The 26,235-nt window shown below is 38.8% G+C and overlaps 1 protein-coding gene across 4 annotated transcripts in view; it reads right to left on the minus strand.

The window, feature by feature from the left end:
* The window catches only part of CUBN (cubilin), a 281,074-nt gene that overhangs the window by 28,463 nt on the left and 226,376 nt on the right, over positions 1 to 26,235 (minus strand). For all 4 annotated transcript variants that reach the window (XM_043478782.1, XM_043478781.1, XM_043478780.1 and 1 more), the window contains 3 exons: positions 23,849 to 24,049; positions 21,344 to 21,473; positions 16,636 to 16,853 (listed from right to left, as the gene is read on the minus strand). In XM_043478782.1, coding sequence (XP_043334717.1) covers positions 16,636 to 16,853; positions 21,344 to 21,473; positions 23,849 to 24,049 — 549 coding nt within the window. The remainder of the gene's footprint in view (positions 1 to 16,635; positions 16,854 to 21,343; positions 21,474 to 23,848; positions 24,050 to 26,235) is intronic.

Below are 26,235 nucleotides of genomic sequence, written 5' to 3' on the forward strand. Positions count from 1 at the left end.
TGCCATCCAACCATCTCATCCTCTGTCGTCCCCTTCTCCTCCTATCTTCAATCTTTCCCAGCATCAGGGTCTTTTCAAATGAGTCAGTTCTTCGCATCAGGTGGCCAAAGTATTGCAGTTTCAGCTTCAGCATCAGTCCTTCCAATGAATATTCAGGACTCATTTCCTTTAGGATGGACTTGTTTGACATCTTTGCAGTCCAAGGGACTCTCAAGGGTCTTCTCCAACACCACAGTTCAAAAGCATCAATTCTTCAGCACTCAGCTTTCTTTAGTCCAACTCACATCCATACATGACCACTGGAAAAACCATAGCTTCGACTAGACGAACCTTTGTTGGCAAAGCAATGTCTCTGCTTTTTAATATGCTATCTAGGTTGGTCATAACTTTACTTCCAAGGAGCAAGCATCTTTAATTTCATGGCTGTAATCACCATCTGCAGTGATTTTGGAGCCCAAAAAAATAAAGTCTCTCACTGTTTCCATTGTTTCCCCATCTATTTGCCATGAAGCAATGGGACCAGATGCCATGATCTTAGTTTTTTTAATGTTGAGTTTTAAGCCAACATTTTCACACTCCTCTTTCACTTTCATCAAGAAGCTCTTTAATTCCTCTTCACTTTCTGACATAAGGGTGGTGTCATCTGCTTATCTGAGGTTATTGATATTTCTCCCAGCAATCTTGATTCCAGCTTGTGCTTCCTCCAGCCCAGCGTTTCTCATGATGTATTCTGCATATAAGTTAAATAAGCAGGGTGACAATATACAGCCTTGACATACTCCTTTTCCTATTTGGAACCAGTCTGTTGTTTCATGTCCAGTTCTAACTGTTGCTTCCTGACCTGAATACAGATTTCTCAAGAGGCAGGTCAGGTGTTCTGGTATTCCCATCTCTTGAAGAATTTTCCACAGTTTGTGTGAGCCACACACATCAAAGGCTTTGGAATGGTCAATAAAGCAGAAGTAGATATTTTTCTGGAACTCTCTTGCTTTTTCGATGATTCAACGGATGTTGGCAATTTGATCTCTGGTTCCTTTGCCTTTTCTAAATCCAGCTTGAACATCTCAAAGTTCACGGTTCATGTACTGTTGAAGCCTGGCTTGGAGAATTTTGAGCATTACTTTGCTAGCATGTGAAATGAGTGTAATTGTGTGGTAGTTTGAGCTTTCTTTGGCATTGCCTTTCTTTGGGATTAGAATGAAAACTGACCTTTTCAAGTCCTGTGGCCACTGCTGAGTTTTCCAAATTTTCTGGCATATTGAGTGACCAAGGACATGAGTTTGAGCAAATTCCAGAAAACAGTGAAGGACAGGGAAGCTACAGTCCATGGGGTCACAAAGAGTCAGACAGGACTGACTGACTTAAATAGGCACTGCCTTAAATAGGTACCACCTTTTAAGTGTCATATTTATGTTTGCAAGAAAAAAAAATCTAAATTCTAAATGGTTTCTGTATCCTGAGTTAGGTTTTTTGTTTGTTTTTAGTAATTTCACTCAGATTGACTTACCTTAGACATCTCATTTTGAAACTCAGTCTATTTTAACATAGAATGTGTACTTAGTCCTGTAATATTTTGGGAAACATTAAGCTAAAATATTAACAGAAACATAATTTCAGAAGTTAATCATGAGCTATAGTCACAAGTAAAAGAGCAATGCAATGTATAGGGAATTTAGGGTAAGGAAAAGGATATCATTAACTTTTAATTTATTTTGCATTATTTTGGTATTACTGAAAACACTTTATGTATGTATTATAGTCTCTTCATGAAAACGAAGGGCACTTCATGAAAATCAGTCTCACCAACTTTGAAATTTTAAAAATGCCTTATTAAGTAATACATAGTGATATAATCATGTCAATTGATGCAGGAAGAGGATTGACAAGATCCAACATACATCATGACATAAACTAGAAAAATAGAAAGGAATTTTCTCAACTTGATAAAGAGCATCTATTGGATTGGTCAAAAAATTCATTCGGGTTTTTCCATAGGTTATTACAGAAAAATACAAACAAAATTTTTGACCAGTCCAATACAAAAAAAACCTATAGTTAATATGGTACTTAAGGATGAAAACTATATGCTTTCCTCCTAAGATCAGGAACAAGACAAGGATATCTTTTTCTCACCACTCATATTCAACAAAGTATTGGAAACTCTTGCTATCGCAATAGACAAGAAAAAAAAATGCAGACTGCAGAGGAAGAAATAAAACTGCCCCTATTTGCAAATGCAGAAAATTCCAAGGAATCTACATAAAAATTCCTAGAATTAACAAGTGAGTTCAGCAAGAATTCATGATACAAGAACAATATACACAAAAGTCAATCACATTTCTATAAACTAACAATGAACATATGAAAAGTGAAATTAAAAACACAATTATTTTAAAGAAGATAAAATACTTAGGTATACACTTGATGAAATATATATAGAATTATGTGCTGAAAATTATAAAGTGTTGAAAAAAATTAAAGATCTACATAAATAGTGAGACATAAGTATTTATGGATTGGAAGACTCAATCTAGTAAAGATGTCAACTATTCCCCAAAATGATTCATAGTTTTAATTGTAATTCCTATCCAAACCCCAGCAAGATTTTTCTGTTGACATAAGAAAGCTTATTTTAAAACTCAAGATAATAGAACATTATTATCATCAAGGTAATAGTATATCAGTAGTACACCAAGATAATAGAACATTATTCAGGGCTAAAAAATGAACTATCAAGCCATGAAAAGACATAGTAATATACAACTTAATGTATGTTAGTAAGTGCAAGAAGCCAATTTGAAAAGGCTATATACTGTATGATTCCATCTAGATGACATTCTGGAAAAGGCAAAACTAATGAGACAGTAAAAGGATCACTTATTTTAAAATTTACATTGAAAGGCACAGGCTCTTGAATTGCCAAAACAATCTTGACAAAGAAGAATAAATTAGAAAGGATCAGTCCACCTGTTACTATACAGCTACAGTCATCCAGATAGTATGATATTAATGGAAAGTTAGATAAATGGATCAATGGAAAAGAAGAGAACACCCAGAAATAAGTTCACACAAATATGTCCAAGTGATTCTTTGTTATTTAGTTGCTAATTCGTGTCCGACTCTTTTGCAACCCCATGGACTATAGCCCAGGAGGCTCCTCTGTCCATGGGGCTTCCCAGGCAAGAATACTGGAGTAAGTTGCCATTTCTTTCTCTTAGGAATCTTCCTGACCCAGGCATTGAACCTATGTCTTCTACCTGCTTGACAGACGGGATTCTTTACCATTGAGCCACTTGGGAAGCCCAAGTGATTCTTTACAAAGATGCAAAAGCAATTTAATGGAGGAAAGACAGTCTTATCAACAAATGCTGACAGAGAATTTGGACATTCAGAAGCAAAAATTAATTTCAACCTAAACCTCAGATCTTAAATAAAAATTAGTTCAAAATGGATCCTAAACATAAGTGAAAAATGTAAACCCGTGATACTTTTAGAGGAAATCAAAGTAGAAAATCTTTGAGACCTCAGAATAAGTAAAGAGTTCTTAGCCTTGTTATCAAAACACTGTACATAAAAGGAGAAACCAATATGCTGGATTATATCAAAATTAAAAACTTTTGTTCTAAGAAAAGCTCTGTTAAGAGGACAAAAAGGCAATCTATGGACTGGAGAAAATGTTTGCAAATCACATACCTGGAAAAGACCCCTGCTGAGAATACAGGGAGAAGTCTCGAAAGCCAACAGTGGAAAAACAAATCACCCAGTTAGAAAATGGGAAAAAAATATGAACGTATACTTCACCAAAGAAGATATACACGTGACAAATAAAGCACATGAAAACTCTTCACCATTAGGGAAATGTAAATTAAAACCATAATGAGATATTAATACACATCTATCAGAATGGCTAAAATACACACACATCGATAGCTCGTTGTAGAGTACCACAGTCCACAATGGAATGAGCAGAGTGAGGGAACCCAGAGTATGGACCACACAGAAAGTATTCTGTAATGACTTTCTAACCAAAATGATAGAACACAGGTGACAATGAAATAGCATCTGAAAGTGCTGAATGAAAATAATCGGCAAACTGGACTCTATAGTCAGAGAAAAAAATTCCCACGAAATTTAAGACAGAATCAAAGTGTTTTCAGAAAAACAAAAGCCAAAAGACATTCTTACCAGAATATTTGATATAAATTTAACAAAGCACTAAAGGGAGTTCTTCAAAAAGAAATAAACTGAAGCCAGATGGAAGCATAGAAATTCAGGAAGAAAAGAACAGCAACAATGGTAAATATTAATTATGCAAAACAATAGAAATGTTTTATATGCTTAAAACACATGTAGAATTTAAATAATTAAATAATTGCTAATAACAGCACAGAAGGCAGGAAGTGGGTTAATGGATTTAAAATGCTGCATTTGTCATGTCATGGTAAAAGGACTAGCTTTCAATTAGATTCTGATGAGTAAAGGGGGAATGTTATCATCTCTAAGATAATAACTAAGAGAAACTGCATACATAGGTAATAGTATTTAAAAGACAGTGATAATTGATTAATTCAGAAAAGGCCAAAAAAGATAGCTAAAGAAACATAAGAACATATGGGACAAACAGAAAACAATACAGTGGTCTATTTAAACCCAATAATGTTAGTAATTTTATCAGATGTAAATATGACACATTCTCCAATAGAAAGACAAAGAAACCAAAACACAAATACATTCTTTGGAGTGTAGAAATGTTCAAAGTGGAGACATTGAAAAATATGTCATGAATTGAAAGAAAGCTAGGGAAAGAAACCTATACTAAGTTGGCAATAGTAGACATTAAGGACAAAAAGAAAAACGGACCTTGCAGAATGACATGAGTCAATTCACCAGGAAGACATAATAATTTTAAATGTAGATGTGCCACACATTACATTGCCTCAAAGTAAAATAAGACCAAAATTCTGAACTGTATTGTCCTATATGGCTACCCACTGGATGACTTAGAGTCACCAAATTCTCCACACCAAAACCAAAAGTTCTTATTTCCTCCTGTGAAACCTGGTCCTCTCCTGTAAGTTTATATTTGAATAGTGGTATCACAAGATATTGCCCAGAAACCTTAGTATCATCATGCTTTCCCTTTTCCTCAATTCTTATTCAAAAACTACTATGTCCTATTGATTCTTCATCTTAAATGGTTCCCCTTTCAGCTTCTTTATTTTTGCATTATCACTGTTCTCATCGTCCCCTGCCTAAATGACTGCAGTGCTTTCCCAAATTTCCTCGGCCTAAAATGCTGCTCCTACTTCAAAACAGACCCTGAAGCTGGGAAAGATTGAAGACAGGAGGAGAAGGGGACGACAGAGGATGAGATGGTTGGATGGCATCACCAACTCAATGGACATGAGTTTGAGTGAACTCCAGGAGTTGGTGATGGACAGGGAGGCCTGGCGTGATGTAGTCCATGGGGTCGCAAAGAGTCGGACACAACTGAACGACTGAACTGGACTGAACTGAACTGATCTGACTTCAGAACACCCTCCTCGCAGGTGCTAGAATGTGCTTCCTAACCCAAATCATATTAGGTCATAGGACTCTCCAGCCTCCAGACAACTGATGGTTCTATTTGCTTGTGATACACAGCCCACCACCTGCCTGTCTCTCCTGTCTGAGCCCCTACTGTCCTCCACCCGACACCCCAAAGCTTTACTAACAATGAGCAGGCCAGTCTGCAACCTCTGAAATGGGAAGCCTCTGCAACTTTGTACAAGCTTTTTCTTCTCCATAAAATGCCTATTTTCCCAACAAATGCCTTCTCAGCCTTCTGAGTTAATATTATTTGTATCTAAAATTTATTCCATTCTAAATGAGTGTCAGGGAACGTTTTAGTTTTCTCTCTACCACAGATCTATGAGGTAGTTACTATTGGTGGCCCACTGTACAGATGAGAAAGTCAAGAGGATAAGTGACTGTTCATGGTCAAACTTGCTGGGATGTGTAAAGACAGAGTCTGAACCTAGAAAGTCTAGCTCTAGGGCTTGCACTATGTTTATGAACCACTAACTACAATTCAGGGTTCATCATTCTCTGCAGTGCTTTCTGGAAGTCTTTTTTCCTGTGTTTTTTAAAAATTTTACTCAACACCAATGTACTTCAGATCCCTTTCTTCCTGCCTCTGCTGTCCTCTGCACATACTTCTGACAAAAGCATTTGCCGTGCATAATTTACAATTATTTCCTGACTCTTGAATAAGATTCTCAAAAGCAAGAACCTTGTTGAATTCATCTTTGTGTCCCCAAAGAAAAGCTCACTGCCTGCATAGTGAATAGTGAATGCTATTCAAGCAATTAAGGAATGCATAGAAAATATATAGATAGTTCTTACTGGATGGATCTTTGCTGTCTAATATAAGTTTATGAGGGGAAATCCTGGGACTAAATATATTTCTTGAATTACAAAGTTGTAACTATGTTGTAAACATATTATGTAATGTCATTATGTAATGTTATAATATGTAAACATATTATGCATGTGTTCATGTGTATGTATGTATATATATAACTTTTTGGTCTTGGGTATTAGCCTGTTTCAAAGCTAACTTAGTTGACTTTTGTGGCATATCTCATTGTGAAGAAACAATTAGCAGAACAACATCAAAAAATATCATCAGAAGATTTAAAACACTGCCAAAGGGGTAGTTTTTTGTAGGGAAATGCTAGGTCTGTTACTGAAGAAAATCCATTCTCCTAAATGCTGAATTTCAGAAGGCAGAGAAAAATTTAAAATTTGTAAAACTCCAGACACTCTAATGTGCAGCAACACTACTTAGAAGTATGACTTTTCTCATCATTGACAAAGTCAAAAGCTAGAAAAAAATTAGAAAATGTTTTATTTAGAGACAGCAAGATTAAGAGCAGTGTTCCATTCAATAGTCATAATATAGGTTGCAATAGAAAAGATGTGAAATTCATTAATCCAGGCCAAGTATACAATAGTGTCTAATAATGTAAAGAAGGACATGGAATTGTTTTGTTGTTCTCAATGATACATTAGATTGCACATTATAATATTAATATTTAAATTTCATGACTCTGATGGCAGAGCTTTTTAGTGGAGACAGAGATTATTTCCCCAGTTCTGCTCAAGATGTGCTAAGAGACCCTGCCAAGTCAATTTCTGTGTGACTCTGTTTCCCAGTTTGTAAACTAGAGTATATAGTAAGAATGCCAATCAGGGTTATAGCATAAAAATAAATGCCCAAATTCCTTAATTTTGCTGGAATTTTGAGGAAGTGAAAGTCACTCAGCTGTGTCTGGCTCTATGTGACTCCATGGTCTATACAGTCCATGGAATTCTCCAGGCCAGAATACTGGATTGGGTAGCCTTTCCCTTCTCCAGGGGATCTTCCCAGCCCAGGGATCAAACCCAGGTCTCCCACATTGCAGGCGGATTCTTTACCATCTGAACCACAACGGAAGCCCAAGAATACTGGAGTGGGTAGCCTATCCCTTCTCCAAGGGATCCTCCCAACCCAGGAATTGAACCGGGGTGTCCTGCATTGCAGGTGAATTCTTTACCAACTGTGAGCCATGAGAATTTTGCGAAATTTTTACTAAATTGGAGGCTATAATTTGGAGGTAGAGATTTTTGTTATATAGAAATTTATTACCCTTATATTCCAATGCAATTATATTCCACATACTTGTGCTAATTCTTTACCATTATGCCGTGCAAAGCTGATATGATAGATGTTTGCCAACATTAGAAAGATGATCGCTTTTCACTGTATGTGTGTATATGTATACATATAAATATAAGTATTACTTAAAATATAAATACTACAAATATACATTATGTATAATGTATTTATAATATAAAATAAATTCACATAAATAACACATAAATACTAAAATTTGCTATAATACATTATTTATAAACAGTATATTTTATTAAAATATATATTTTCCTTTCCTTCTGGTACAGAGGAAGCAGTGACTCTTACTACAATATTTATATAGTAATAGTAAATTAAACTAGCAGTTCAGATGGTAAAGAATCTGCCTGCAGTGTGGGAGATCTGGGTTCAATCCCTGGTTTGGAAGATCCCCTGGAGAAGGGAATGGCAACTCATTCCAGTATTCTTGCCTGGAGAATCTCATGCGCAGAGGAGCCTAGTGAACTACAGTCCATGATGATTGCAAAGAGTCAGACACAACTGAGCGACTAACACACTGACATAAGTAAATTAAATGCTCTATTTAGGACTAGGTTTTCCAGAAAAACATCTATTTCTGCTTTATTGACAATGCCAAAGCCTTTGACTGTGTGGATCACAATAAACTGTGGAAAATTCTGAAAGAGATGGGCATACCAGACAACCTGACCTGCCTCTTGAGAAAACTGTATGCAGGTCAGGAAACAACAGTTAGAACTGGACAACAGACTGGTTCCAAATAGGAAAAGGAGTACGTCAAGGCTGTATATTGTCACCCTGCTTATTTAACTTGTATGCAGAGTACATCATGAGAAATGCTGGGCTGGATGAAGCACAAGCTGGAATCAAGATTGCCAGGAGAAATATCAATAACCTCAGATATGCAGATGACACCACTCTTATGGCAGAAAGTGAAGAGGAACTAAAAAGCCTCTTGATGAAAGTGAAAGAGGAGAGTGAAAAAGTTGGCTTAAAGCTCAACATTCAGAAAACTAAGATCATGGCATCTGGTCCCATCGCTTCATGGGAAATAGATGGGGAAACAGTAGAAAGTGTCACATTTTATTTTTTGGGGCTCCAAAATCACTGCAGATGGTGATTGCAGCCATAAAAATTAAAAGATGCTTACTCCTTGGAAGGAAAGTTATGACCAACCTAGACAGCATATTAAAAAGCAGAGACATTACTTTGCCAATAAAGGTCCGTCTAGTCAAAGCTATGGTTTTTCCAGTAGTCATGTATGGATGTGAGAGTTGGGCTTCGAAGAAAGTTAAGTGTTGAAGAATTGATGCTTTTGAACTGTGGTTTTGGAGAAGACTCTTGAGAGTCCCTTGGACTGCAAGGAGATCCAACCAGTCCATCCTAAAGGAGATCAGTCCTGGGTGTTCATTGGAAGGACTGACGCTGAAGCTGAAACTGCAATACTTTGGCTACCTCATGTGAAGAGTTGACTCATTGGAAAAGACCCTGATGCTGGCAGAGAATGGGGGCAGGAGGAGAAGGGGACGACAGAGGATGAGATGGTTGGATGGCATCACTGACTGGATGGACATGAGTTTGAATAAACTCCAGGAGTTGGTGATGGACAGGGAAGCCTGGTGTGCTGCGATTCATGGGGTCGCAAAGAGTCAGACATGACTGAGTGACTGAACTGACTGAACTGACTGACAAATTGGAAAGCAGGCAGAGTCAAATGAGAAGATGAGAATGAAGAAAAATATCAATAGCTCTATCTTTCCAAAGAGTGAGAAAAGAAATGACTTGCTTTTGAGAAAACTCACCCCCAAAATCTCTCATCATCCTGAGTATGTTGACTGATCTAAGTGGAAACCAAGTGGGCAGATTAGGAAAAGGATGAATTTAGGAGACAGTCCTACCTGATTCCAAGGTTGGCTTTACCTCTTACAAACTCTTTGACTGCAAACAAAGTACTTAATCTCCTAACTTCTCTTTTCCTCCCTTGGAAAATGGGACAATCCATTCTGTCTCATGGGTGGTTGTGTGGATTAGATGAGCAAACCCATGCAAAGCATCTCTTGTAGGAGCTTAGTGATGGGTGGACAGCCAGGACATCTTCACCTGGGAGTGAGCTGAAATTAAAGCTCCCACACATAGGTAACAGAACAAAGAGAAGAATATAGTCCCTGATAATGTTTTATCTCTAAACAACTGATTTACAACCAAAGACTCTTCTTCAGTGTTTATGCTGACCAGGCATAAACAAGACAGGCTGCTTGTATGTTCCTGGAAATACTATATCAAAGCCAGGACCAGTGAATAAGGATAATGATTATTACAGGAAACCCTATGCTTATAAATAATTTAACCCCAAACACCCAGTTGTCTGATGAGATGGGCATTTTTAGAAGGGCTGGAGTGGTTTTGGATATGCAGAATAACTGTTTGCTAGCTTCTTGTTTTTTTCAGTGCTTTTCAAAGTGTTATCTTATAATTTACTATTAACTCAATTTTATCACTGGGATTGGTTTTCACAGTACCATCTGGTTTTATTTTCCCGATGACAACCCTAACCTTCGAGGGGCAGCAATATGATCATTCAAGAGGGGGGTGGAGACTGAAAACACAGACTGATATTGGAATACATTTTAATAAAAATCTTTCCTTTTATTTTGTCTGATCTGGCACTTTACTCCAATTTACTTGCTTTGGTATGGTTTTGGAGAACTAAGCATTTGGTGGTTTCTTTATCATAGTCCCACATCCAGGGCTCAGCAAAAAACCCTTGTCAATAAAACCCACAAAGGAGAAACCTTGCCTTTGACATCATCTCCCAAGAGGAACCTAATCACCAGTGAAAGTTGCAGTACTTAAAAAGAGCGGAAATAAGCTTAGTTGAGCTTTCTGTAAATGGGTTTACAATTTCAGCTCATCTCATTGTCAGACTTCATCAGAGGGAGCAAATGACTTTAAGAGAACAGCCAAACAAACATTACTGCTAAACTGAGGGTTACTTTGTAATTAACTACCTTATTGTAAATGTACTTTTAAAAGTAATGTCATCTGGCAGTTAATATCAGGCTGCTAGGAAGGACCAAAGAGACACAGAAACATTGACAGTGTCGCTAAATGTTTTTATGTTTATGTTTTTTTTTTTTTAATGTTTAGCCATAGAACTTTAGAATGCTTCTTCAAGTCCAAACTTCACACCAAAACTATGAAATTTACAAATAACTAGAAGCAAAAATCTGAATTTGAGATGTTGTTACATTTTCCTCAATTTGTTGTGATTTTATTTTCCATCTTTGGGGCCCCAGGCTGTCATCAGCTTTCTCTGTATACCTTTCCATCTCTCCTGTCCTCTCTTACAAGTAATTCTTGTTCAACTGCCTCAACTTCTTCCCACCACTGCCACCTGTTTTCTTGCAGCACGTCTGAGAGACAGTTTCCAAACATGAAGGCAGCAGGTAAAAATCAAGAGACCAGACACACACGATCCGAGTGCTGAGTCTGACCTAATTCTCTAAGGATGAAAGTCATCCAGGTCACTATCCCGAGTAACAGCAGAACTGTCTGTACCATGACTCCGTGTTGAGAATGAGACGAATCTAGATATAATATAATGTATAATACATACATAGATTACATAGTGTAATGTAACTTTACATTTATCCATGTATTCTTTAATTCATTCATATAGCCAATACTGATGGAGTAATAGCTATGTGATAGGTGTCTGCCACGTGTGCTAAGTCGCTTCAGTCATGTCCGACTCTTTGCGATCCTATGGACTGTATGTAGCCTGCCAGGCTCCTCTGTCCATGGAATTCTCCAGGCAAGAACACTAGAGTGGGTTGCCAAACCCTTCTCCAGCGGATCTTCCCAACCCAGGGATCGAACCCATGTCTCTTTCTTCTCCTAGATTGGCAGGCAGGTTCTTTACCACTAGTGCTACCCAGAAGTCCAGGTGTCTGCCAGGCTTTGGAATTTTATTGGAATTTAGCTTCTGATTTTGGCTTTAAGTTATGAAACATACTTGAGGGTTTGCTGGTTAGATTTAAGTGCATGGTGAATATGAAAGAACATGAAAAAAATTGCACCCAGGAGTGCTGCTATTGATAAGAATGACCCTATCTCCCCTCCTCTGCCTTAGAGAGAGAGTGGGGTAGGTCATGGAACCTTATAGAAATCCAGACGTTTAATATTACTTTCTGATATACATCAGTCCTCTTTGACATCCCAGGTACTTTACAGAAATTACCTACTGCACCCCCATCAAATTCTTGAAAGACAGAATATTGTAATAATTCAAGTTGACATTTTTTAGTGGATAAAAGCTGACCATAAGTCACTAAACTTGTTTTCTTAAGTAATGTATTCTGCAGCACTTTAGCATTTAGTGACTGTGGTCCAACACAGTCAGTGTACATACTTTGAATCACTGATTCTAATCCTGTATCTAGAAGTTTAGTGCCTAATGTGATGAGCATGTCAAAAACAGACTGACTAGACAGTACTCTGGTGTGAGATCAGTAAAATAAGAAGAAAAGGGGGCTTTGATGACTTAAAAACATGTCTGCAGATCTGAAATGCCGGGTGAGTGACGTAGGTAAGCACAGCCAGGGTGGAAGCAAACCCTGGTGGTGAAGCGGGGGCAGGAACTAAACAAGCAGAAGTGGACAGAATAATGGATACTCATGAGTGTCAGCTGTACCCGTGGGGCTTGCCCACTTCAGCACAATCCATAGGACTGATGCCTGTTTAGACTTCATGGGATTACAGACACCACTGACAGTTGGATGAAAGATTTGTCTTCTTTCCAGAGAAAGGCTCAGATCTGCAGATAATTTCAGATATCCACAGATCCCAGGAGCTCAGGATGACTAGGTCCCTGGTTATCAGCTATCCAGAATCACTTATTCATGTAGAGTAGGACTGATGGGGAAAGAGAAGGCAGGTGTCTTTCACAGGAAAGTGTCAGCCCCTGGGAAGGGCTGACTTTCCTTCCTCCTTACCTTCCACTCCATGCAGATGGCCCTGCATAGCAGAAGCTCCATTAAAGAGGAGACCCAATTTCACCACATAGTTCATTAGCAACAAACCAGGGGGATATTTCCCTCAAATCTGTTCTGACCTATTAGCAATATGAATATAACAAATGTACGAGGAGAAGCTACCTAATGATTACATAGTTGTATGAGTCGGCACTTCACTGACTTCTGAAAAATTAAAGCAGATTTATGTAAAGTATTGTCAAGTGTGGAAGTGAAATAGCAAATTTGTAAAACTCTAGGGTTTAGGTCAAGATGAACGAAACTGAGCTGTGCCAACTAAACTGGCCTCCACTTCACGTCAGTTATTTATTCAGGGAAAACACTGCTTTCCAGGCTAAACCAACAGTTTTCGAAACAAAAATTCGCTGTCCCATCCATAAAGTCATTTTTTCTCTCTTTACAGGATGCTCAGGGCAGTTTGAAATGGATGACACTGAGGTGAAAAGTGCATCTTAGTAGCCAAGCTTAAGATTTTTATCTAGACCTGTAGTGAAAATATCCTATAAACCCTAGAATTCATCGTACCCTTTATGGTTCCTCTCCCTTTTCCTCACCAGAAACAACAAAAAACCAAATCAAACTGAAAAGCTATGCAGAGCAAATAGTGAATTTATATGTATGGTCTTGAAAGGTTTTTAAGATCAAAACAGTACAAAATTTTAATACTCAGGTGTTCGGTAAAAAAAAAAAACACTAAGCAAAACTTAAAATTAGTCTTTAAATGTTCCCAAGTAGCTGATGGCATTTATACATGAACAAGAAGTGAGATGGGAACTTCCCTGGTGGTCCAGTGGCTAAGATTCTGTGCTACCAATGCAGAGGGTGCATGTTTGATCCTTGGTCAGGGAACTAGATCCTGCATGTTGCAACTAAAGAGCCTACGTGACAAAATTAAGGCCCAGTGCAGCCAAATAAATATTTTTTAAAAAGGAAGAGGTGATGGGCATGCAGGGGTAGCACATGGCTGGTAAGGAATGAAACCCCATTTCTGCTCTCTGCGTGTAAACCTCTTCTCTGTGACCAGAGGAAAAGAGTTATTGACTGAAAGTGTCCAATGTTTACGGGTAAGCAGGGGCTTTGACAGTGTACGATTTTTCCTTCTGTGCTACTTCAGTTCAGTAAAATCACATGAAGTCCCAAAATGTCTTTTTGTAGCTCAGAAAAACATCACAGTTCATGAGGTTAGGGAACACTGGCTAAGTTGGAAGCTTCACGCAGGTGACGACCGTGTAGAATGCTTTAAGATGACTTCAATGATCATGTGAGAACATATTAGGAAAAAGGAAAACAATTTGAAAGTGGGTAGAATGAGCTATGCAATTACATGTCATTTGATTCTAAAGTCTGTGCTAAAGGCATGGATAGATGAGTTCTTTTGTGTAAAACAATCTCCAAAGGAAAATATATATATTTTTTTCAAAATAGCCTTCCATGTTTTGTATGCAATTTCACTTAGGCAAGTCTATTAAGGCTATGAATGCTCCCTGTCTACCCATAACACTTGCTTTCAAGTTATTGTTGATACAGCCAAGTAGAGTTTCTGATTTTCTGATTCCATTTGTCACAATGTTTGCATTTTATTGGGAAGCCTTCAAAACACAAATGTCTAATTGCTTCCCTCGAGAAATGCATGACAAAAATCACACACCAAATGTAAAGGAGGTGAAGGTAAGCTCTGATTGCTATCGGAGGCATGAAGGTTTGGCACAGCATGGGGTAAACAGAAAGAAAGAGTTTGAATATTGAGGTAGAATTCTTTTTGCAGAAAATGCCCCAGGTCTCTCTGAGTAGTCACAGTAAGTGATTTGTTTTGTGAGCTTTTGTTTTTAAAACATTGATCACTTCTATATTCAAAGTGAAGAATCAGAACACTTCCCAGGGTCAGATATAAATGATCTTAGACTGTGCCACTGATACCACAAGTGCAGACAAACAGAGAACAGGTTAGCTACTCTATATTTTAATGAACACAAAGTTCTAAGCTAAAATGGATAACCAACAAGGACCTACTGTGTAGCACAGGGAACTCTGCTCAATGTTATGTGGCAGCGTGAAATGGGAGGGAAGTTTGGGAGAGAATGGATACGTGTATATGTATGACTGAGTCCCTTCACTATTCACCCAAAATTATCACCACATTGTTAATGGGCTATGCCCCAATACAAAATAGGGTTTCCCTGGTGGCTCAGACAGTAAAGAATCTGCCTGCAATGCAAGAGACCTTGGTTAAATCCCTGGGTAAGGAAGATCCCCTGGAGAAGGGAATGGCAAGCCACTTCAGTATTCTTGCCTGGAAAATCCCATGGATGGAGGAAACTGATGGGCTTCATTCACGGAGTCACAAAGAGTTGGATACGACTGAGCCACTAACACTTTCAATACAGAAGAAAAAGCTTTTTTAAAAAAGTTCTAAGCTCATATTTACAGATAATTATTTCTCAGAAGCAGTGCTATTACAGGGGTGCTATTTTTGATTGAGCCTCTCACCTGGATTTCTCTTTTACCTTTCAATGGCTCCCTGATCACTACCTTGTGCCCAAATTGCATCTCAAGCTTCAATTTCCTCCTGTATTTCTCCATTTAGATATCTCATAGGTCCTCCAACCTAAAATGATCCAAACCAAATATAATATTTCTTCCCTAAACCTCAGCCTCCTAAGGCACCACTAACCAGCGAAAGAAAGTAAAAGTGTTCGTCACTTAATCTTGTCTGACTCTCTGCAACCCCATGGACTGTAGCCTGTCAGGCTCCTCCATCCAGGAGCCTGCCAGGCTTCAGGCAAGAATACTGGAGTGGATTGTCATTCCCTCCTCCAGGGGATCTTCTCAACCCAGGGATCAAACCTGGGTCTTCGACATTGCAGGCAGATCCTTTGCCCTTTGAGCCACTAGGGAAGCCCCTACTAACCAGCGAGTCACCCACAAAAAGTCATTCTCAACTCATATGTCCTCACTAATAAGCATCAAGTTTCCAACACTGTACTTCCAGAGTATTCTACCTTCTGAGTATCTCTGAGATTTTTCACCTTTCCTTCTGTTTCTATTCCCCCTGTGTTAGTTTGAGCCTTCAACCTTCCTCATCTAGAATTCTGTAATGAGCTTCTTCCTTTAGAGGTTAATGAGTCCTCCAAGCCTTTCTCGGTTTCCTGGATAGCTCAGTTGGTAAGGAATCTGCCTGCAATGCAGGAGACCCTGGTTTGATTCCTGGGTCGGGAAGTTCCCCTGGAGAAGGAATAAGCTACTCTCTCCAGTATTCTTGGGCTTCCCTGGTGGTTCTCATGGTAAAGATCCACCTGCAATGTGGGATACCTGGGTTCGATCCCCGAGTTGGGAAGATCCCCTGAGGAGTGATAGTCTACCCACTCCAGTATTCTTGCCTGGAGAATCCCATGGACAGAGAAGCCTGGTGGGCTACAGTCCATGGGGTCGCAAAGAGTTGGACACGACTGAACGGTTAAGCACACAGCACCAAACCTTTCTCTAGCCTGCTACCACTATGATCTTTCTAGAAGCAGCGTCTGGACATGCATTACTTAAAATTCTCCCAGGCTCCTCACCATTTTAAGGATAACGTCAACGCAGGTCACAAGGCCGTTTTTTTTTTTTTTTTTTTAATCTAGCCCTTGCTACCTACAGGCTCAACTCCCACCATTTTCATGGGTGATAATGAGACTCAAGTCTCATTTGAGATGGTGCTGTAAACAGACTTTATCTTTAAATAGTAGAGAGACACATTTGTTGAGTCTTTTTTTTTCACTCAACATACCTTATATGTAATTTTTAAAACCAAAATTTTATGTGACATATTCCTTTAAACCTAAATGAAGAGCAACTTTAGACAGGTGAAAAAAAACTAAAGCAGAACAGTAACAGTTATAAAAAACAGATTTACAGGTCCAAAATTCTTACCCAATGTCTGCCGGAAAGTTATCCTCCAACCTCTTGCTGTTTGAATTGAATCTGTCTTGAACACCAGGAACATGGTATTATTGCTGCTCTTAATACTTGGTGGAAGGTTGGAGCCACAGAATTGGCCAAGAAGGGGATCACTGATGTTAGAACCATCGTAAACTGCCAAGTAGTCTTCAGAGCAGGAAGCCGAGGGAACCACATCAAAATCATTGAACCTGTGAAATGAACCTTGTTAATAATGATGTTCTCCATTTGTACTTCCATTAAATTATAGCTTTAGCTCTTACTTAAAAAAAAAAAAAAAAGACAGGACAAAGGTTAACAAAGCATCCATGATTCACTTGCTAGGAAACATTAGAAATAATATACTATTTTACTGATCAGTTCAAAAGTTTAGAGGAAATTTTTTGAGAGACTAGAATATGGCAAATAGATGGGGAAACAGTGGGAACAGTGAAAGACTTTATGTTTTTGGGCTCCAAAATCACTGCAGATGGTGACTACAGCCATGAAATTAAAAGACGCTTGCTCCTTGGAAATAAAGTTATGACCAACCTAGACAGCATATTAAAAAGTAGAGACATTACTTTGCCAACAAATGTCTGTCTAGTCAAAGCTATGGTTTTTCCAGTAGTCATGTATAGATGTGAGAGTTAGACTATAAAGCTGAGTGCCGAAGAATTGATGCTTTTGAACTGTGGTGTTGGAGAAGATTCTTGAGAGTCCCTTGGACTGCAAGGAAATCCAACAAGTCCATCCTAAAGGAAATCAGTCCTGAATATTCATTGGAAGGACTAATGCTGAAGCGGAAACTCCACTATTTTGGCCACCTGATGCGAAGAACTGACTCATTTGAAAAGACCCTGATGCTGGGAAAGACTGAAGGTGGGAGAAGGGGACGACAGAGGATGAGATGGTTGGATGGTATCACCGACTCAGTGGACATGAGTCTGAGTAAGCTCCTGAAGTTGGCGATGGACAGGGAGGCCTGGCATGCTACGGTACATGGGATCGCAAATAGTTGGACACAACTGAGTGACTGAACTGAACTGAACTGATGATAAGCTTTTGGAATATACAGATGAGTAAGACACAGCTCTGGCCTTCCAGGATTTTATGGTCAAGGACATATTAAGTCTCTTTGACATTAAGCTTTGACAAGCTGAACTGATACTCATTTATCATTTGAGCAACACGTCAGCTTCCCAGTCTCATTAAAAATATGGTATTTACTCTGCTCCCTTGTTACTTTTGTGACATCAAGTGGTACTGTTATCCTATTCTTTATTTATGGGAAGGATGCTAATATAACAGAGTGGAAGAAATGCTGGTTTTAGAAACAGAGCTTCATTTTCATTCTTACACTCTGTTTCTTTTAAAATGGACTTTATTCTAAGGTTAAATGAAGCTATATGTAACTAAAACCAAACTAGGGTACCTGGCATAAAGAAGATGCTAAAAAAAAAAAAAAGAAAGAAAGAAAGAAAAGAAGAAGGAAAGACCCAACAAAAGATTATTATTTCTGTGATTTTGAAAACCAGGAATATGAAATAAGTTATTCCTCAGAAAAAAAAATATAAGAAACCAATGGTATGAAAAAAATGAATTAAATTCTCTTGCATCTCACTTTACTGTGGTAAGCAGTAATTCACACTTCAGATCACTGTAGTCATCATGGGCAGGTTACCACTCATCCCAGCTCTGGACCTTCCTGACATTTATTAGGACTGTCTTTTTGTGACAGACCCTAGAGGTCTGACTTGGCCCTAAGAGATACTTTGGCCCCAGAAATATAAACAGTTGTCATGCATATTCCTTTTGGAAGAAGTTTTAAGTACTACTCAATTTGCACACTGCCTTCCACTGCAGTGATGATCATGGAAGCAAATGTAAAATGGGTTTTCATCAACCTGGGTGGCTGAATGATCATGTTAGGAGGTGATTCCTTGCCAGACCACTCTGGACATACTTATACAAGTGAGAAAGAAACTTGCTGAGTTAAGCCGCTGTGCTTTGGGGTTGTTTGTTACCACTTATGACCTATCCTGACAGATACATACTGGACTTTTCTTTTTATTGCCTAACATAGTATTTCTTTTCTTTTTTATTGAAGTATAGTTGATTTACAAAGTTGTGTTAGTTTCTGGTGTACAGAAAAATGAACCAACTATTCATGTATATATTCTCCTAGATTTTCTTAAGAATTATGATGGGTTTATTATAGCTTTTAAAAAAAATCTGTTTAAGTTATTTGATATCCTATCATTTTGGTAGGTTCTTCTGTCTCAGGTGTTTTTGTTTTCTGGTGAGTTTTTTTGGGTTTTTTTTGTCTTTTTGCTAGCCTCTGTTCAGTTCAGTTATTCAGTCGTGTCCTACTCTTTGTGACCCCGTGGACTGCAGCACGCCAGGCCTTCCTGTCAATCACCAACCCCAGGAGTTTACTCAAATTCATGTCCACTGAGTTGTTGATACCATCCAATCATCTCATACTCTGTCGTCCCCTTCTCTTCCCACCTTCAATCTTTCCCAGCATCAGGGTCTTTTCAAATGAGTCAGTTCTTCGAATCAGATGGCCAAAGTATTGGAGTTTCTGCTTCAACATCAGTCCTTCCAATGAATATTCAGGACTGACTTCATCTAGGACAGACTGGTTGGATCTCCTTGCAGTCCAAGGGACTCTCAAGAGTCTTCTCCAACACCACAGCTGAAAAGCATCAATTCTTCGGCGCCCAGCTTTCTTTATAGTCCAACGCTCACATCCATACATGACTACAGGAAAAACTATAGCCTTGATTAGACGGACCTTTGTTGGCAAAGCCTCTGTAATAAATAGCATATAACCTGGAATAGTTTTTTAAATATCTCATGATTAGAGAGGATTAAGAAAAATGATACAATATGTTAAAATGATACAATATGTTTTGGTTGGCTGAATGTTTTCAAACTGATGATAAAGATCAAGATGAAAAGTTTCTTAATTTTCTTTAACCATGTGCAACATTTAATGTTCCTGTAATAGAAGAGGGCAAAACAATTGCTAGATAACTTCCGAAAATACTTTCATTCTTATTTTCTATAGACAATACATTTACTTTCCACAACATGCATCCATGAAGAAAGATAAAAACCTGAATTTCCAGAAGGGATTCAAAGCTTTTTCGGGTTTGCATCATTTTCCCATGACAGCACAGAAATTATCTGAAAAAACCCGTTAATCCCGAAAACCTCATGAAGCTGGCCTATTTTGAGAGCCTTGAAAAATCTGTGTTTTACTACAGTCTACAACTTCTGCGGTACCTAGAATCGTATCTATTTCATAGAATGCAGTTTCTTAGAAAGAATATAATAAATCGTTTTCCAAACATACTGACCTGACCTTTGACTATGGTGAGCCCCGGGTCCTATATATATATATTATAGCATATGCTATAATCCTACACGTGTGAGCATCAAATATTGTGCCGTGATGGCAAATGACAAGAACTATCCCTTAAGCTTCCATTCTGAGCAGGCGATCCCTTCACAGGCCTCTTGCTCCTGTCCATCTAGCAGTTGTTGTTTATGCTTTTGTTCTGAGGACTTAAAAGTTTTTTTGGCTCTGGGGCATGGTGTCCTTAAACAGTCTCAGGTAGGAGCTGCAGTGTTCAGGATTCAGCCTGTAGCCCCTCCCCGTCTGTTATAGGAATCAAACCTGATGAGACCTGTCTTACAGTCCAAGGACCCATTTGATATGTGAGTCTCTGGAGGTAAACTGCAGAGAGTTTATGACTTGGGGGAGAGAATGTGATCATAGTCACATAGGAAGAACGGAGGTAGGAGGAGTCCTAGCCCATTAAGCGTCTATAAAAAATTCTATATTGCCATAAACTACAGCAACTTTCAGAGTTTTCCACCACATGCTATATATCACTGAAATACAGGAGTTAGAAATACATCATCTTGGATGACAACAATTGTGAACTTTATCACTTGGAGAACTGCAGGTTAGTTTCCCTTAATCAGTCTTGTTGGAAGTAGGCAGGATCAGGGGAGAATTCACTGATGATATAAGATACCTTGTCAAGGACCAGTTTAGAAATATTCTGAAACAGGAATAAAATGAATTTCTTAAGTAGTTAGAAAATTTACCTTTTGAGAGAGAGCATATGGAAGGATAAAGGACATGATTTGGGGAGGAAATCAGATAAGGATTTTTTTGACTTTTCATTTAATAGCATATCACTTTGGGAAAGTTATGTGATACTCTGAGCTTCAGTTTTCTCTTCAGTACAGTGAGATTAATAATATATACCTCATCTGATTGTATGAAGAACTAAGAGAATGGTGCAAGTGGTCATTAAAGTTCTTCGTGCATTATATGTGTCTCTAAAATGAAAATTGCTTTCTCTTGTCCTCCCCACAACCTTTGAGATAGGCTTATAACATTGCACCCCATTATATAAACTCCTTTAAAATGGTTGGAAAACTCCAACAATTGTTTGAGCTGGTGGAGTGCCTGTTTTTCCCTGCATGACCACTGGTTTGTGTGGAGGGTAGGGAGACCATGTCCTAGGCTACCAGGACCACACCACAGACTTGCTTTCTCTTCCTCCAGATTCTCATATGTACCTCTAATGAGCATCAATACTCTGCATCATTAAAGGAATATCTTCTCTATAAACAGAGCTGAAACAGTTTTCTCAAGAAAGTAATGTGTCTTACGTACTTGAGCTGGATGACTCTGTCGCTCCTGACAGTGATGGTGTAAAGACAGTGCATGTTGTCAGGGTAGTTGGAATAGGTATACGAAGGACTCTTGATGACTCCAGTGGAGAGATTGAACACACCACCGCAGGCTGGGACAGAAGTGGGGGATATGCAGAGAATGATTACGATTCGAAGCAGAGGAAAGTCATTGTCAGACATTCTTTACTATGTTACCCCCAAGAGAGACGATAATCATTTGTCTTAGAGCAATATAAACCTCCCTTTATTGTGTTTACAAATAATTCATGCTTTTCCACTGCCATGAAGGGAAGAAACAGTAAGAAGCAGGGAAGAATGCTTCAAGGCACCTCTTGGAATGGAATAAGTCTGAGTCCAAAATAATGGCCAGTGTGAAGGTAATGAGAGAGAAGGTCCCATGTGTTGGAATAGAACCGTCCTTCCTCTATGTTGAAGTGACAGATTCAGAGAGATGACAGTGATGGCTGGAAGTTTAGAAAAGGTGTGCTGAATGCAAGGCACATTGTGGGCTTATGAACCCAGGAAGGACTATGATCTAAACATCTTAAATAATACAGATTGGAGTCTCCTATGTCCATGATAGACTATTATAAGGTGATGTTCCAGAAATCACTTTTGGAATAATGGAGTTAAGTTTCCTTCTTGGGCTCACATGCATAACTCTTGGGTCCTGTGTATCTCTAGCTAGTCCTGAGACTGGTAAGGACCATATTCACACAAGTTTTACTGAAGAAACAGGCCTATCTCTTGCCCTGAGGCCAGCAATTAATAGGCCACAACCCTTAGTTATTCATACTAGGCAATAAAACAACACCTGTAAAAATGGAATGAAATTCCATTGTAAAAAAACATAGAATTTTTATTTGTTTGACCTTGCATGTAAGAAGGATGAACTTGCATTACCCAGTGATGGAAAGTGCCCTATTCTCACTACAGCAAGAAAGGTTTATATTTATTACATATTGTGATTCTAAAATTATAGTAAGGTTACTATACTTTGATGATATACTGTCAATGGATGTGTTCCATTTACATCTGTTAGAAATGATAACCAAATAGTGGCTCCCATTTAAGATTATAAAGGTTATTTATTTACTTGCTGTTTGTTTATTTTGTCTCAGCTGAGTCTACCTTGCAGAGAAAGTTATCCTCTATGCCCATAAGTATTCATGTGCTGAGACCTCTGGGTACATTTGCAGTGAGTTAAATGTTAGATTTGTGTAGCCATTATTCTATTTCATCTTGTACACAATTATGTGGTCTCTGAAAACTATGCCTAAATAACTCCTAAATTTTTCCATTGTCAGGATATGAAATTTCAATATCAATAACCCTCTTTAAATGAGACTCTCAAAATAGATAACATGAACCCTTCACACAGTGTTTTAGGAAAATGAGGGATTAAAGACTAAAAGAGTATAAAGCAGGGAGGAAACTCTCCATAACACTAGCTGAAGCAAAAAAATCAAACAAACCACCCCTTATCCTTACTCAGGAGACAACTGGGAGAAGGAATGTTCATGATTCTATTCTGTTTATGCCAACAGAACCCCAGAGCCACATAAAATCATACATCACAAATGGGGTCAGGACTTGGGTGGCAGCTAATGTGGACACATTGCGAAGGCCTTCTTCATGAGTAAATAAACATTTTCAGTCTCCTCTGTGGATGGGAACAATAATTTTTTTTAAAGAAAATGATTTGACTTTCTACCTTTAGCAATGGGTTTCGTCAAGTAAAGATCAAACAAACATTCTGCAAGATCTTTTTCTGGCCCATGTTATTATTGGAGTTGGGATGACATGGGGGAAAAAATTTGCTGTTAGCAAACCAACCAAGTTTATTGCAGGAGAGGAAAAGGCCATTCAAAACAGGGAAGTGGAGTCTTATGATTTTCAAACAAACATTGATCAAGCTGTCTACCAAAAACTGAAAAGATCTTGGTAGCTACAAAGATCTTTGTCCAATCTGTGACTTCTCATCTTGCCTTTGATATAGAGAAGTTGTAAATTATCACATAGCTGAATTCATCAATCTTTTTGTTTACTTGTGCTTTTCATATATTGCTAAAAAAAAAACAAAAACAAAATTCTTTCGTACCAGAAGACTATAAAAACATCCCTTACATTTTTTTCTAAATTTATAAAGCATTGCCTTTCAGCAGAGTGAAAGTCAAAAAACTTACTTTATGCTACATACAAACAATTAAGGTGGCTGTTCATTCTAACTTAAATGATCAAAAATAAATCTCTATCTTCCATTTGATTTTCAAAGAGTAGTTCTGTCAAAGTTTATGAAAAAGGCCTGCCCATTTGAAAAAGGAAAATACCTAAGTATTTTTAGACCATGTATCTAATTAATAACTTTTTCCCTTAAAGTCTCTGAATCTTCAAGTTGGTCATGTATGACTCACAATTAAATCTCCTGTGGAAACTGCTCAAGAAAAAAAAGAAAATTCCAAACTACATCATTACAGTCACTCACAAGTTATCCTATAGGAAAATTTGAATCCCAAGTCCGTGGTGTGTGCGTTCGAGTAGAAGTTCAGCAGCACTGGACCAGAGACGGTGAGAGGGGACAGGTTGTCCTCCCCACACAGGGTCGCTAAAGGCGTGGAAGACAAGTTGTAACCCCTGATGATGTGCACGCCGTCATTGACACAGCTTCCCGTTACTGTGGAGTGAGCTGTTCAGGGCAGGGAACAACCAGAAGCAACATAAATAATAATCGGAAGCAATGTAAATGATCACACAAAAATGTGAGGAAGATTCATGCAATTTACACAGAAATTAAAATCAACAGTCATTTTGATAAGTCACTATTTAACTCGGTTTCCTGAAGGTTACTTTCACCCTAGTTACAAAGTAAGCACAGGTATGAGGAAACAGGTGGACCTTCACAAGAGGCAAATCCAACTTTGAAACAATCCAGAATTTTCTTTCTTATAAAATGACTCCTTTAATTCCATGATTATAAATAGGAGACAATTTTGCCTTCTGATTGACATCTGGCAATTTTGTCTTCTGATTGACATCTGGCAATATCTGAAGACTTTTTTTTTTTTTTTTGCTGTCATGTTGGGGTGTGCCACTGGCATGGAGGGGGTAGATGGATACTGCTAAATATGCTATAAGGCTCAGGGCAGCCACCCCGGCCCCCTGCCCTCCCACCACAAGAACGATCCCACCCCAAATGCTAAAGTGCTGCTAGTGAGAAACCTGTCTGTAACAGTGAAGCTTATACACAGGTAAGGGACTTCTACCATGAAGAGTGGAATAGAAGTGCTTCTAACTGGGCACATATCTGTGTCAGTAGAGCTCTGCGTATCACCTCACTGCAGTAGATCAAAATATCACTCTGATCTTCAGTGGGAAGACACTTGGTGACCATAAGCATAAGAAGACCATAAGCGGCCGCTCCACTGCGCACCTGGGAGCTCCGCCCCCTCCACGCGGAGGAGAAGCCGGGAAAGCAGACCACCTGCGGGGGAACCGTGTGCATCAGAGCCTGAGCTCGCAGGTCTCCGTCCTTAGATCAAAGAGCAGAACTGTTCTTGGCTTCTGAACCGAAATCTGTCTATTGGTGCGAGTGACGCCCTGCAGGAAGACCGGTGTTGGAGCCCTCCTTGAGAGGGAGCAACTATAAAACATAAAATTGGTGGATAGAGACAAGATGGCGGAGGAGTAGGACGGGGAGACCACTTTCTCTCCTACAAATTCATCAAAAGAATAACTGAACGCAGAGCAAACTTCGCAAAACAACTTCTGATCGCTAGCTGAGGTCATCAGGCGCCCAGAAAAGCAGCCCATTGTCTTCGAAAGGAGGGCTGTATAGTTGGAGAAGTCCTGAGACTACAGGAGGAATAAAACTGAAATCCAGAGGCAGGAGACTTAAGCCCAAAACCTGAGAACACCAGAAAACTCCTGACTACATGGAACTTTAAGTAATAAGTGACTGTCCAAAAGCCTTCATACCTACACTGAAACCAACCACCACCCAAGAGCCAATAAGTTTTAGAGCAAGACATACCACGCAAATTCTCCAGCAACGCAGGAACATAGCCCTGAACATCAACATACAGGCTGCCCAAGGTCACACCTAACACATAGACCCATCTCAGAACTCATTACTGGGCACTCCATTGCTCTCCAAAGAGAAGAAATCAAGTTCCACGCACCAGAACACTGACGCAAGCTCCCCTAACCAGGAAATCTTGACAAGCCAATCGTCTAACCCCACCCACTGGGTTAATCCTCCACAACAAAAAGGAACCACAGACCTCCAGAATACAGAAAGCCCACTCCAGATACAGCAATCTAAACAAGATGAAAAGGCAAAGAAATACCCAACAGGTAAAGGAACATGAAAAATGCCCACCAAGTCAAACAAAAGAGGAGGAGATAGGGAATCTACCTGAAAAAGAATTTAGAATAATGATAATAAAAATGATCCAAAATCTTGAAAACAAAATGGAGTTACAGATAAATAGCCTGGAAACAAAGATTGAAAAGATTCAAGAACTGTTTAATAAAGACCTAGAAGAAATAAAAAAAGAGTCAATTAAAAATGAATAATGCAATGAATGAGATCAAAAACACTTTGGAGGGAACCAAGAGTAGAATAACGGAGGCAGAAGATAGGATAAGTGAGGTAGAAGATAAAATGGTGGAAATAAATGAAGCAGAGAGGAAAAAAGAAAAAAGGATCCAAAGAAATGAGGACAACCTCAGGGAACTCTGGGACACTGTGAAACGCCCCAACATTCGAATCATAGGAGTCCCAGAAGAAGAAGACAAAAAGAAAGGCCATGAGAAAATACTCGAGGAGATAATAGCTGAAAACTTCCCTAAAATGGGGAAGGAAATAGCCAC

The sequence above is a fragment of the Cervus canadensis genome, chromosome 10 (genome assembly GCF_019320065.1).
Source record: "Cervus canadensis isolate Bull #8, Minnesota chromosome 10, ASM1932006v1, whole genome shotgun sequence".
Classification (NCBI taxonomy): Eukaryota; Metazoa; Chordata; class Mammalia; order Artiodactyla; family Cervidae; genus Cervus; species Cervus canadensis.